The sequence below is a fragment of the Vipera berus genome, assembly GCF_964194415.1.
Source record: "Vipera berus genome assembly, chromosome: 1".
Classification (NCBI taxonomy): domain Eukaryota; kingdom Metazoa; phylum Chordata; class Lepidosauria; order Squamata; family Viperidae; genus Vipera; species Vipera berus.
In genome coordinates this window covers 337,654,639-337,669,529 of record NC_138202.1, presented here as the reverse complement: position 1 = coordinate 337,669,529, position 14,891 = coordinate 337,654,639, and the positions used below count along the sequence as shown (strand labels likewise).

At 45.8% G+C, this 14,891-nt stretch overlaps 1 protein-coding gene across 1 annotated transcript in view; it reads right to left on the bottom strand.

Annotated features, from left to right (window-relative positions):
- Positions 1–5,608, bottom strand: part of CAD (carbamoyl-phosphate synthetase 2, aspartate transcarbamylase, and dihydroorotase) — a 36,594-nt gene extending 30,986 nt beyond the window's left edge. The window contains exons 1-3 of the mRNA XM_081314102.1: positions 4,549–5,608; positions 1,447–1,586; positions 611–740 (exon numbers count right to left, since the gene is read on the bottom strand). Of these exons, the coding sequence (XP_081170228.1) occupies positions 611–740; positions 1,447–1,586; positions 4,549–5,077 (799 nt within the window). The 5' untranslated portion in view covers positions 5,078–5,608. The remainder of the gene's footprint in view (positions 1–610; positions 741–1,446; positions 1,587–4,548) is intronic.
- Positions 5,609–14,891: the final 9,283 nt, after the last annotated feature.

The window sequence follows — 14,891 nt, the reverse complement described above, 5'->3', positions numbered from 1 at the left end:
TTAAATTGTTGCAGATCCTGATGGTCACATGATCAAAATAAGATGCTTGGCAAGTGACTCATATTTATGATGGTTGCAGTGTTCTGGGGTCATGTAATCACCTTTTGCGACCTTCTGACAAATAATGTCAATGGGGAAGCCATATTCACTTAACAACCATGTCCTAACTTAACAACTGCAATGATTCACTTAACAACTATGGCAAGAAAGGTTGTAAAATGTGGCACAATTCAGTTAACAAGTGTCTCACTTCACAACAGAAATTTTGGGCTCAACTGTGGTCATAAGTCAAGGCCACCTGTACAGAGTGACACAACTTCTCCTACAATCTCTCAGAGCAACCTACTTCCCCAGACTGGTGTTGCAGAGATAAATTTCTGTCTCTGTATAGAGAAGGGAAGATTACCTTAATGGATACGTGCAGAAGCTGTTGCCTAGGCAAAATAGCATCCAATAGCCTCAAGTGGATATTAAATGGGAAGGGAGAAAGGACTGAGCCTTGAGGCACCCCACTATGTCTTTCAAGGAGCACATAAGAGAAACTTGCAACTTGCACTTCACCAGGTTATCTAGCGGCAAAGCCTAGCACTTTGTGATAAGCAGTGCTTACCTTCCAAACCAGGAATCCCCTTTTCCTTCAGCCAATGATCCAGTGAGCGTGTAGCACTCCAGTGGCTGGGATTTCGAGAGCATTCATCCACAATCAGTGCAGCCACATGAATGCCACTAGATTCAAACCACTGGAGGAGAGGAAGCAAAGAGTTAATAAAGAAACATATCATCACAAACATTTCCTAATCCCCTTCAAGTCCCCAAAATATTTTATTTATTTGAAATATGTACATTATATATATATTTATATTCATCACTTGTATCAACAATCGCATTAAAAGAAATTCTGCAGCTAACTTTCAGCTGTCATTCCCAGAGAGAAAGAATATATATCTCTTTCTCTCCTGTTCTCAGAAATTCTCCACAACCTCAGGGATATAGTTAAAAAAGACTATAAACTGAACTAGTTCAGCAAGCAGATTAGCAGTGCATGAACTTCTAATCCAGTTCATTTCATCCAATCAGTTCAAAGGTATCCAACGTATTTTGATTATTTGGTATGAATCATCAGTTTAATTCAGGACACTGGATTATTCTGGACAACAAGCTAATTTATCACTTAGGAATCAAATCAAATCTCTACGTCGAAGATGCAGATAACCCAAATTTAGATATGCGGCCTGTCCATTTTATAGCATTGCACTGAGAGAGCAGATGAAGTATGTGAACACCAGGCTGGCTGAGCCAGAAATTCCTAGAACCCTTCAACTAGGCCAGAATAATTTCTGGCACCTGGTCTCCAGGCCTCCAAAAATCAAATCTCAGTGCTAAGTCATCTGAAATGTTTACTGCAACATGTAAGAATAGGTTTCTTTCTGCCAATGCTATACTTACCCGGCTGAGACCATACTCATCCAACTCATCTGGAGGAACACCGTAATTCCCGATCAGTGGGTAAGTCAGTACCAAGATCTGGGATTTATAGGAGGGATCTGTCAGTGCTTCAGGGTAACCTACCATGCCGGTCTGGAACACTGCAGATTTCAAGAAATGATAAAATTGGATTAGTGACCTCGGCAAAAGCCCATATTGGTTTTGGCAAATGACTCTGGATAAAAACCAGGCCTAAGCACTGAGTAGTCTTTCTCCAGCCCATTTGTAGTTGTTACTTCAGTGCTTTACAACTCTGCTGCATCTGGCAAAAGGAGCATTCAAGGGAAAGAAGTCAGATGTGACATCAGCAGCCTTTTCAGAAGACTGGATAGAGTGGACTGCTGACCCCTCCATCAAAGTAAATGCAGGGATCATTTACTGAGCTTGTCACCTTTTATCTCTGTTTGTAGTTTACCCAGTGTGGAATCCCAGACCATATCTGTATATTGACTTCTACAGCTGTACAATATTCCTAACATAAAAAAGGTAAAGAGCCAAGATAAACAATTATCAGCAACTGCCCCATCCTCACAATTTCCACATCCAGAAAACCCGTCTTGAGCACACATTGCTTGATCTCCAGTCAGCATATTTGTCACATGGAGCAATCCAATACCAGGCTTCTTCTAGTGCCATAAGCTTTTCAAAGACTGAGGGAAACGCTATTACAGAAGTATTAAGAATGATGCTGCTTCTGTTTAGCACAAGGATTTTCTCACTAAATAAGCTGAATGCTCACGATTGTAAGAACTTGTAGAACACACAGCCTTCTCAAAGCACCTCTTATCATTTGGCATTCTCTTTTCTATCCACTTCTGCTTCTTCCTCATCCTATTCCTGATTGGTCACCATACTGATATTGGTCACCATATCAGAAAAAAGATGTTGAGAGTTTGGAAAAAATTCAGAGAAGAGCAACTAAGATGATCAAAGGCCTGGAGACTAAGACATACGAAGAACGGCTGCAGAACTTGGGTTTGGCTAGTCTAAAGAAAAGAAGAAATAGGGGAGACATGATAGCAGTGTTCCAGTATTTGAGGGGCTGCCACAAAGAAGGGGGAGTCACGTTATTCTCTAAAGCACCAGAGGGCAGGATAAGAAACAATGGTTGGAAACTGATCCAAAAGAGAAGCAACCTGGAATTAAGGAGAAACTTCCTGACAGTGAGGACAATTAACTAGTGGAATAGCTTCCCCCCAGAAATCATGGGCGCTCTGTCACTGGAGATTTTTAAGAAGAGACTAGACAGTCACTTGTCTGAGATGCTATAGGTTCTCCTGCTTGAGCAGGGGGCTGGACTAGAAGACCTCCAAGGTCACTTCCAGCTTAATTCTAATTCTAATCGGATATGAGCTTTCCACTACCAGTACAGCTGTCTCCTTACCAGAAGAGAATGTTCACCATGCTATAGTTTTTATTAATAAGATAGTAGTGTTACACGGGAAGGTCTGCAGCTGGATTAAACTAAAGGCCTAACTAAACCTTATTCTCCACAAGTACCAATATTGACTATTCTTACAGCAATCTGTGACCCTCCAAATAGTGCTGAATTTTTAGCCAACGTGAACATTGGTTAGATCATGATTGCAGATTAATATTCAAGGGCTTCTTGTTTCTCAATTCATCCATGCAAAACTGCTTTAAGGATTACAACTAAATAAAGCATGTGATGTGCTTTGACCGCTCCAAACTACTACACAAATGTTTATTATTGTTGTTTTGTTATTATGATTGCTGAGTCGTATGAAAGCTTGGGTTATCTTCTTGGTAGTGGCACGTTCTCAGATTCTGGACTTGCCTTCTTCAATAGAAAGGGGAAGATCCACTTTAATTCATTCGCCTCAAGAAGATATTTTTTACTTTTAGAAATCAGCAAACCAGATGTGGCTCCACTCAGCAATAGAAGAACCATTCTATTGGATGAGAACATTGATCTGTTCTGTCCAGCAGCCTGTCCACAAAACAGCTGATTCAATGTCTTCTAAAAGTTTAACACAACAGCGCATTTCCCTTGTGTTATCCATCAAATGGCACCGAGAGGTGTATGTTGCCACTATTCCAAAGGCCTAATTGGCATACTTTGAAGACAGCAAGAGCCTTGGTTTTCAAGAATTAGAACCTCTTTTCTAAAAAAAAAAAAATTCTGGAGGGCCATCGCCATCATAGGGCATAGACTAGAGCAGGGGTGTCAAACTCAATTTCATTGAGGGCCGCATCAGCATTGCGGTTGCCCTTAGGGGGCCAGGTGGGTATGGCCAGGGTGGGCGTGGCCTACTGGGTGGGTGTGTCTAGAGTGTCTAGAGTCTATGGCCTACTGGGTGGGCGTGGCCAGCTCTACATCATTTGCATCAAGGGTGCCTATGGGGGCCTGGGCAGGAGTGGGACAGATCTGAGGGTCTCTGGCAGAAGGAGGGTCTCTGGGCCAGGGCCAAGGCAGTGGGGGCCGTTCCCTCACTGTTTCCAGGATGGCTTCGCGGGCCACATGAAACCACTTCACGGGCCGGATCCGGCCCCCCCAGGCCTTGTGTTTGACATGTCTGGACTAGAGTAAGGAGTGATAATTCCTTATTTGCACTTTTGAAACCTTTCAGCTGATCATGTTTCAAAAACACCTTGAGAAGTACTGGTGTAAGCAAGCAGAATGATGAACCCAGACAAGATGATACCTTCTTACTTCTAATTTATCTGACCTGGGAATGGGCCTGACCTAGTTCCAACATCAGCAATGTGACAAGCGGGAGAAAGTCTAGAAGCCTGACCACAAGAATAGATGTGATCTTATCAGGTCTATCAGACAGCTGTGCTACCAAGTCTGGGCACGTTCAGAGGCACTCCTCTACAAGTAACCCTAGGCACATTTGGGGATCCAACAACGGTCAGAGGCGCTTGCTGAGCAAATGGGCATAATGACAGAGGGCAGGGCCATATCTCGACCCTCCCTACTTATAGACAGAAGGGAGGGCACCTCTATCCTTCCTTTTGCTGGAAGGCAGAAGTGCAACCGGCCAACCAAAGCGCTTTCCTTCTCTTCCTCCCCCACTTTGGTCCTGGACAGAAACTCACCGACTTCACCCGCAACCGGAGTCCCCACGAGTCCAAAGGGACGTCCACGCAAGACCGTCCCATCCTCCAGCACTAGGCTGCCCATAGCTCGCTTTAGCACGTGGAGGACGACGGCGGGATGGGATGGCTTGGAACTCCCGGCCGGGGACAGGGGAGCGACAGAGCCACACCGGGAGGCAGAGCAGAGCAGGAGGAGGAAAAAAAAGCAGAGGATGCGGCCGGCGCCAAACGCACGAGGGGGGAGGTGATGTGGCCGAAGCGATGAAAAGCGCGTTAGCAGGAGGCGGAGCCGGGCTGGTGAAGAAGGAAGGAAATGACCTGTCGAGGGGCGGCGCAGCCCGAACCGAGCCGGCCACGTTTTTTTCAGGCTCCGCCCTAGTGGGATTGCTCTGCCACCGAGTCCCTTTACGGTGCTACCGGTACCTGCGCCTCGCCAGGCCCGATCGCTACGTGTTGTAGTAGAAGGAAGGCGCTTACGGGGAAAAAAAATGCATTCCATGGGCAGATTTTTGCCAGCGGGCAGTTGCATTTGGCACACTCAAATATTAGTTGCAGGAAGACAAAATGTACCGATAGAAGAGAATATTTGCAGCTCGGGGTTGAACAGTGGGGTCCTTGACGCTCTCTGAGCTTGGTTGTTTTCTTGCAAGACATTTCATTATTAAACTAGGTGTAAGCGCTCATGCTAACACAGATGTTACCTACTTTGGTAAGCTCAGAGCACCAAGGACCACACAGGACAAAAGTGCCGAGTCTTGGTCGCCTGAACAGTTAAGTTCGGATTTGGGGATCAAAATTCATGTTTTCCTTCTAGATTTTATTTAATAACTTACCTTTATTATTTTTACAAATAATGAGGGAGCAAGAGTACGTTATTAATAGGACTGTATTAATGTTCCTTCCTCCTCCCTATTTTCCCTTTCAACAACAACCCTGTGAGGTAAGTTGGGTTGAGAGAGTGACTGGCCTAAAGTCATTCAGCTGGTTTTTCATGCTTAAAATGGGACTAGAACTCCAGGCTCCTGGTTTTTATATTCAGGGGGAAACCCATGCAGAGTTCAGTGTTTTACACTCAGTTGAAATTAAAATTGCATTTGTATGTGTAACACTGCTGCTTAAGATGCTGGTGATGACCTATAAAGCCCTAAATGGCTTGGGTCCGGGATATCTGAGGGAACACCTGCTGCCAGCATCAAGTTCCCTTCGTCTAGTGCGCTCCCACAGGGAGGGTCTGCTCAGGGTGCCGCTGGTAAAAGATTGCCGGCGGATAACACCCAGGGGGAGAGCCTTCTCAGTGGGTGCGCCTGCCCTCTGGAACCAGCTGCCCATGGAGCTCAGGACTGCCCCTGACCTCCGTTCATTCCGCCGGGACCTGAAGACCTGGCTCTTCGAACTCTGGCCCAGGCTGAGAATTTTAATTTTAATTTTAATTGGGGTTTTTACTTTTTTTTCAGGGATTGATGTAATTTTTTAATTGTTTTTAACTTTTGTATTTCTTGTTTTAAGTACCCTGTAAACCGCCCTGAGTCCTTCGGGAAAGGGCGGTATATAAATCTAATAAAATAAAATAAATAAATAAATAAATAAACTACAAGATTAAAAATGACTGGACTTCCGGGTGGCAAGCCTCTGTTGATGGCGGTCATTTTTGACCGTCAGCCCCGTTGTTTTGTTCAAATCGCGAAAACAGCGACTATCAACATGGCATGGGTCCAGAATACCTTGGGGACCACCTGCTGCCGGCGTCGACCCCCCTCCGCCCCGTTCGTTCCCACAGAGAGGGCCTCCTCAGGGTGCCTCCAGTCAGAGAATGTCGGCTGGTGGCCCCCAGGGGGAGGGCCTTCTCTGTGGGCGCTCCGGCTTTGTGGAATCAGCTGCCGGTTGAGCTCCGGATGGCACCGGATCTCCGCTCCTTCCGGCGCGGGTTAAAGACCCATTTATTTGAACAAGCTGGCCTGGCCTGATGGGGAATTACTTAGGGTTTTAATATTTATATATATTTTTTATTGTTTTTATTGTGGGCAATAATTTAATTCTTTTTTAACTTTTGTACTTTTGTAGTTTTAAGATATGCCCTGAGTCCTTCGGGAGAAGGGCGGTATAAAAATTTAATTAAAAAATAAAATAAAATAAAAAAATCAGCTGTTTTGCGGTTTGGGAATCCCCCCTTCGGGAGAAGGGCAGGTGAGTATTCAGGTAGAGGTAGAGCTCCCCTAGATCCCCATAATGTTTAGTCTGGGGAGCGAAGGGTGAGAGCTCCCTCGGAGCCTGAATTTAACTCTGGACTTGGGGACTCCTCTGTTTTAAAGCTTTAAAACAGAGCAGGACGTTGCAACCATCCCTGCACTCAATATTGTACTTTGGATTACTCGGACGCAGGCAGAGCTGAGCAGGAGAATATTGAAACAGCAAGTATCTGATCTTTAACTCCGGTTTAACTTAAAAGAAGGGGAGGAAGATGGCGCCGGAATAAATTTTTTGGAGAAAGGGCGAAGAACAAAAGAATAAGGAAAATAAAATAAAAGATCAAGGAGGAAGACAGAAAGTGGATTTTTAAAGTTGTAAAGGACTTTGTTAAAAACATTTGAAATTGGCTTAAAAGAGACTTAAAAGACTTGGATATTTAACAGTGAAGCAACAAAGTTGCAATTTGGGCAGAAAAGTGAAAGTGAGAAATGAAAGTTAGTTGGGTGTTAAAATGGCTTCCAAACCACCTAGATTTACTGTCTCTAAAAAGTGCGGGGGCATCACAAGTTCAACAATCTGGGTTTCAGACATTGATGTCATCCCCCGCAGTACCTACATCCACATTAACATTAAAAGATTTACAAGATGCTTTAAAACTTCAATCTGAGCAAATGGCAGAGCTTATTAATGAGAAAAATAAGGAAATACAAGAGGATATTTTGCTGGTATTTCAGAGACTGACAGTTTGTATTGAGAGTCTGGATGAATGTGTGGAAGAAGTTAATCAAAATAATTTACTATTGGAGGCTAAAATGTGTGAAGCCGAAAATAAAATGGATAAAATTGATGATGAGGTGGTAACGATATAATATAGAGACATGGAGTTTGCCTTGAGGATAAGAGGTCTGAAAGAAAATCCACAAGAAAATTTGGAAGAGATATTGGCAAAAGCTGTGGTGCCTATTTTGGGTTGGCGAGTTGAAGATTTTATATTGGAAATAGATAAAATATTTCGTGTTAACTCCTGGATTGCTAGGCAAAGAAAACTACCAAGAGATGTGGTTGTTTATTTCACAAAGAGAACGATCAGAAAGGCGATTATTCAAGCTTTTTATAATAACAGATTTAAACTGGCTGATCAAGAGGTTTTAATTTTGAAAGAAATTCCACCAAGAATTTTAAGAAAAAGGAAAGTTTATTTTCCTGACAGATGAATTAAAAAAACGACAGATCCAGTTTAGATGGGAGATACCAACTGGGATAGTGGTGAATTATGTTGGTACAAGATATCGTCTTAATACAGTTCTGAAGGCACGAGATTTTTATTGTAATATACTGAAAGCAGACTCACCGCCATCCCCAGAAACTGAAAGAGGGAAGGAAGAAGGAGCGCGACAGATACAATTGGAAGGTATACAGCGAGATGAAGAAATCTCGCCGATTCCAAAGGAAGTACAGCAAATTTTGGAAACTGCACAGCCCTTGGTCTCATTAGAAGAATTAAAGGCTCCAAGAGTGACACGGGCTGCAACCAGACGAAAGGCACAACAACAACAGCAACAGAAATAGTATCCTACAATTAAAACTCAAGAATCTACTAATAGTGGAGCAGTGGGGGGAACGAGATCAAAGATGCAGAGGTTTGAGAATGTGCAAGACACGCCCCGAAAGTTTTAAGTAGCAAAAGATGGTAACAAAGTTTCTAATATGGAATGTTAATGGTTTAGCATGTATATTGTATGATAAAAAGGTGGATAATGTTTTTATAGAAAATATAAGTTTGGGATTTAAATATGATGTGATTACATATAAAGATATTCTTAGACTGGAAAGGAATGTATGGCAATTAAAGCCATTTAATATTTTAAAAGAAGGAAAAATAGTACAAACTTGGTTTCAGTATGGTCAGATATAAGTTAGATGGAAAGAAATTTGGTAAAACAATTTAGAGATCAAAGTCAAGCGCATATAAGAGGGATACATAATGTATTGATAGAAATAGATGCAGAAACGGAATTTGTTAATGACTGTATGATAAAATGGGCCCAGAATACTCAGGAGTTAATAACGATGGATACCTGGAAAAACTTTGAGTCAGAAATGTTAAATTTATTTAGGCATAAAGTTTACGAGAGAATTTTTATTAAATGTTTTATAGATGGTATTTAGATCTTAAAAATTAGTATGTATGTATTTAAATTATCAGTCTAAATGTTGGAGATGTGGTTGCGAGGATGCAACGTACTATCATATATGGTGGGCTTGTTGGGTATTATTATAGATTGTACTGTTATAGAATCTAAATTGATGTAGAATTTAATAATGGCAGCAAGACTTTTGGTTTCGCAATACTGGAAGAAGGAGGAACTGCATACTATAGAAGAGTGGACTTTAAAAGTTTTAAACTTGGCAGAAATGGTAACAATTTTAGCATATTTGAAAGAACAATCGCAACAGAGATATATTTCAGAATGGAGAAGATGGACCGATTATATTCAGAATTTATAAGGGACTAAAAAATTTCATTTAATATATGAATGAGTATTAGAATTATAAGATCTATTACTATTTAGTTATGTTTAAGTGGAGTTAAAGTGTGATAGGATTTAAAGTGTATTTATAGTTGGTTAGCATATTTTAGCTTAAGTTTGTTAGAGACAATACCCTGTATTCAGCTCTGGGAAGTCGGGGGGGGGGGAGGGAGGGGAAGTTGGGGGGGAGGGGGAGGGAAGGAGTTTATGTTTAAAATGTATTGTAAAACTTTTCAATAAAAAAAAAGATTAAGAATGACCCAGATTCATCAAGTGCATAAGGGTAAGACTAGAGTTTACCTTGTGATGTCGTAATACAGACTGGATCAGTTGCCTTTTGTTCAGAGGTAAACTTGAGTTTTGGCCTAAAAATATAAAGAGTTTCCCTGTAATCCATTCTCCTGCCTGGGAAAAAGCTTTGTCTTATAAAAGACAAAGGGCAGAATTCTGGAGATGCAGGCTAGAGAAGTTGCTATGCCTAATCTGGGAAAAATACTGTAAAGCTAAAAATAATTATGATATAAGTTTGAATTTACCCCCAGAAACTAGGGGAGATCTACAGAAAATATTTTGTTTCAAGATTCAAATTATTTTTATATAAATAAATGTTTTTAGTTAGGAATCTTTTGTTAGATGTTTGATTTATTTTGTTGTAGGTATATTAGAAGCCATCTGATTTTTTTTCTCTGTGCAAATGTAAGTTCATAACTTAGATGCAGTGTCTCTCAACACAAATTATAGCACTCTAGCACCATCCTGTGGCCTAGCAAGAACTTAGTATTTTTGCAAATAGGATTCATGTACTGTTGCTATTGAAATTTTTGGGGAAAAAATATATATCTTGCAAGATTTGTTATCTTCAAAGAATGGAAGAAGAATGGAAATCTGTAAACACCTATCATTATGCCACTGTATCAGGAAGCTGTATTATAGAAAACATTTCAATTTTTTTTCAATTCTTACTTTTATTTGCATAACTCCATACTACTTATAAGGGACGTGGTGGCTCAGTGGGTTAGGACGCTGAGCTTGTCGATCAGATGGTTGGCAGTTTGGCGGGTCGAATACCAAGTGCCGCATAACAGAGTGAGCGCCTGTTACTTGTCCCAGCTTCTGCCAACCTAGCAGTTCTAAAGCACGTAAAAATGCAAGTAGAAAAATAGGGACCAGTACAGTGGGAAGGTAACAGCGTTCCGTGCGCCTCTGGTGTCTAGTCATGCCGGCCACATGACCACGGAGACGTCCTCGAACAAGCGCTGGCTCTTCGGCTTTGAAACGGAGATGAGCACCGGCCCCTAGAGTCAGAAACGATTAGCATGCATGTGCGGGGGAACCTTTACCTTTATACTACTTATTTAATTTAATTTAATTTATTAATATTTCTATACCGCCCTTCTCCCAAAGGACTCAGGGCGGTGTACAGGGCAAGAATAAAACAGAATTACAAAAGTTAAAAAGTAATTAAATAAATGCCCATTAAAAAACAGTTAATACATAATAAAAACCCCAATAAAATGACAGTAAAAACCCCACCAATCCCCCCTCAGGCCAGGCCGGCTTGTTCAAACAAGTATGTTTTTAGATCGCGGCGAAAGGAGCGAAGATCGGGCGCCGTCCGGAGCTCAACCGGTAACTGGTTCCATAGTTCCGGGGCGCCCACAGAGAAGGATCTCCCCCTGGGGGCGACCAATCGACATTCTCTGACCGGTGGCACCCTGAGGAGGCCCTCTCTGTGGGAACGCACAGGGCGGAGGGAAGTTGATGCCGGCAGCAGGTGTTCCCTAAGGTACTCCGGACCCCTGCCATGTAGGGCTTTAAACACCATTACTAGTACCTTGAATCTCACCCGGAAGACAACTGGTAACCAATGCAGCTCACGGAGCAGAGGTGTGACATGGGAGTATCGGGAGACTCCCAACACAACTCTCGCGGCTGCATTCTGTACCAGTTGGAGCCTCCGGGTGGTCCTCAAGGGAAGCCCCATGTAGAGAGCGTTGCAGTAGTCTAGACGAGAGGTCACGAGCGCGTGAGTGACCGTGCATAGATCATCCCGGCTTAGATAGGGCCGCAACTGGTGCACCAGGCGAACCTGGGCGAAAGCCCCCCTAGTCACAGCCACTATGTGATCTTCCAAGGTGAGCCGTGAATTTAGGAGGACTCCCAAGTTGCGAGCCCTATCTACGGGGGGTAATAATTCACCCCCCATAGAAAGAGATGGAATATCCGAATAGACCCGGGATGAAGGTATGCAAAGCCACTCAGTCTTGTCGGGGTTGAGTTGAAGTCTGTTCCTCCCCATCCAGACCCGAACCGCCTCCAGTCAACGGGACATCACGTTGAGGGCATCACTGGGGTGGTTTGGGGTCGAAAGAAAAAGCTGGGTATCATCAGCGTACTGATGATACCCAACTCCAAAGCCACGAATGATCTCACCCAGCGGTTTCATATAGATGTTGAACAGGAGAGGCGAGAGGACCGACCCCTGAGGAACTCCACAAACGAGAGACCTCGCGGTCGACCTCTGCCCTCCTGTCAACACCGACTGCGAACGTCCCTGGAGATAGGAGGAGAACCACTGTAAGACCGTGCCTCCCACTCCCAATCCCCTGAGACGCCGCAGCAATGATGACCAAGCAGTAACGCCAAGGCAAGGAGACAGTGAACTGAAGATCCAATATATATGTACATTATTTGTCCATTGCCTAGAAAGAGCCGTCATTTCACAATCTCCAAATTTCTAGACTTGTGCTTTTACCACTATACCAAACGGACTTTGACAATAATTAGAGTATCAATAAAGGGAAAAGGGAGAAAAAGACAATTTGATTTCTACCTTTTCCCTTTTTGTACTTTCCCTATCAATTACTTTACAGCATTTGTGAATATTTAGAAGTCAGACTGCGATATATTTATTATTATTATTATTTATTTATTTTTTAATTAATTTAATTTGTATACCGCCCTTCTCCCGAAGGACTCAGGGCGGTGAACAGGGCAATACATAAAAATAAGATACAAAAATTAAAATTATTAAAAAGTAATTAAACAGTGCCCATAATAAATTAATACAGATTAAAAATTAAAATCCATTTATAAAATCCAACCCCGTCCCATCAGGCCAGGCCAGCTTGTTCAAAGAGATGGGTTTTAAGATCGCGCCGGAAGGAGCGGAGATCGGGCGCCATCCGGAGCTCGACCGGAAGATGGTTCCATAAATCCGGTGCACCCACAGAGAACGCCCTCCCCCTGGGGGCCACCAGTCGGCATTCTTTGACAGGTGGCACCCTGAGGAGGCCCTCTCTGTGGGAGCGTACTGGGCGGAGGGAAGTTGACGCCGGCCGCAGGTGCTTCCCAAGGTATTCCGGACCCATGCCATGTAGGGCTTTGTAGGTCATTACTAACACCTTGAACCTCACCCGGAAGACAACTGGAAGCCAATGCAGCTCGCGGAGCAAAGGTGTGACATGGGAGTGTCGGGAAACTCCCAATACAACTCTTGCGGCTGCATTCTGTACCAGTTGGAGCCTCCGAGTGGTCTTCAAGGGTAGCCCCATGTAGAGAGCGTTGCAGTAGTCAAGGCGAGAGGTCACGAACGCATGAGTGACCGTACGTAAGGCATCCCGGTCTAGATAGGGCCGCAACTGGCGCACCAGGCGAACCTGGGCGAAGGCCCCCCTAGTCACAGCTACTATATGGTCTTCTAGGGAAATCTGTGAATCTAGGAGGACTCCCAAGTTGCGAGCCCTATCTACAGGAGGTAATAACTCACCCCCCATAGTGAGGGGTGGGATATCCTGAATATCCCGAGATGCCGGTACGCACAACCACTCAGTCTTGTCAGGGTTGAGTCGAAGCCTGTTTCTCCCCATCCAGACCCAGACCGCCTCCAGGCATCGGTGTCGGGCCCGGCACGCCCGACATTCAGTGGGGCCGCGGAGCGACCCGTCGGGCCCCGAAATCTACCGCCGGCGCCCGCGGTCTCTCAGAGGGCCGGGACAGTGCACGGCCGTCGCGACACCCCAGCAACCGCCCGCCCAACGCCCGGGGAGGCCACGGGGCGACCTACCGGCCTCCAGGGACTTCCGCCAGCGTCCTCACCTCTCCAACAAGCTACCGGGCTCCGAAAACGGCTGCCAGCGCCCACGCCGTCCCGACAAACCAGGAAGAAGAGTAGCCGAGGGGACAGCGCAGCGGCGGCCCGCCCGTCAGCTGGGGAGGCCGCGGACCAACCCGCCGGCTCCCGGAAGCAGCCGACGAGCCGGAAAGGAGTGCAGCCGCCGAGTCGCCTTAGCGGCCACCCGCCTGGCACCTGCAGAGGCCACAGGGCGTCTCGCCAGGTCCCAGGAACAAGCCGGAAAAGGGCGTGGACGCCGACGCAGCCCAGCAGCCTCCGGGGCCGACCAGAAGGCCGGGGAGCAGCCGTACGGTGGAGCGGCCGGTGGTTGCCCAGCGCCCGAGCGGCAGAACAAGGACGGGCGCCAGGGTGACTCAGGGGGTGGCGGGGACTACCGGCGGGTCGGGGAGGGGCTCAGGACACAACTCGCGGCGGTCTGGGGACCTGAGGGGGAAGACGAAGATATGCGGGGCTCTGGGGGACAGGAGGGTGGTTTGGGCTGGGGGGTGGCTTACCGGCTGCAATGGTGGTGGGACGGGTGCCAAAGGGTGGGAACCATGGGAGGCGGTAGTTAAGTAGGGTGAGGGCATGGTGGAGCAATTAAGGGTGTGGTGGTGGGTGTCGGCTTTGCCGGCTATTTAACAGCGTTGATTGTGCTGTGGAATCAACGCTGACTTCGTCTGTCTTCGAGCAACTGTTTGTGAGGATAATAAACGTGGCTCAGGAGAACCAGCTCCCGTTCCGGATTCATTCTTTTTGGTGGCTCGTCGGACGGGGGGCTGAAAATCGGGACATCACGTCGAGGGCATCACTGGGGTGGTTTGGGGTCGAAATGAAAAGCTGGGTATCATCAGCATACTGATGATACCCAACTCCAAAACCACGAATGATCTCACCCAGCGGTTTCATGTAGATGTTGAACAGGAGAGGCGAGAGGACCGACCCCTGAGGAACTCCACAAACGAGAGGCCTCGCGGTCGACCTCTGCCCCCCTGCCAACACTGACTGCGAGCGTCCCAGGAGATAGGAGGAGAACCACTGAAGGACCGTGCCTCCCACTCCCAATCCCCTGAGGCGCCGCAGCAGGATACCATGGTCGATGGTATCGAAAGCCGCTGAGAGGTCTAATAGGACTAGGGCAGAGGAATATCCCCTGTCCCGAGCCCTCCAGAGATCATTCACCAGCGTGACCAATGCCGTCTCCGTGCTGTACCCGGGCCTGAAGCCCGATTGGTACGGGTCTAGATAATCCGCTTCATCCAGGACCAGAGGGAGCTGATGCGCCACCACACTCTCAACAACCTTCGCAAGAAAGCGAAGGTTGGAGACCGGACGAAAGTTATTTAACACAGCCGGGTCCAAGGCAGGCTTCTTGAGGAGAGGTCTTACCACCGCCTCTTTCAAGGCGGCGGGAAAACTACCCTCACTCAAAGAGGCAGATATAACCGCCTGGAACCAGCCTCGTGTCCCCTCCCGGGCTGCATAAACCAGCCAGGAAGGGCATGGGTCCA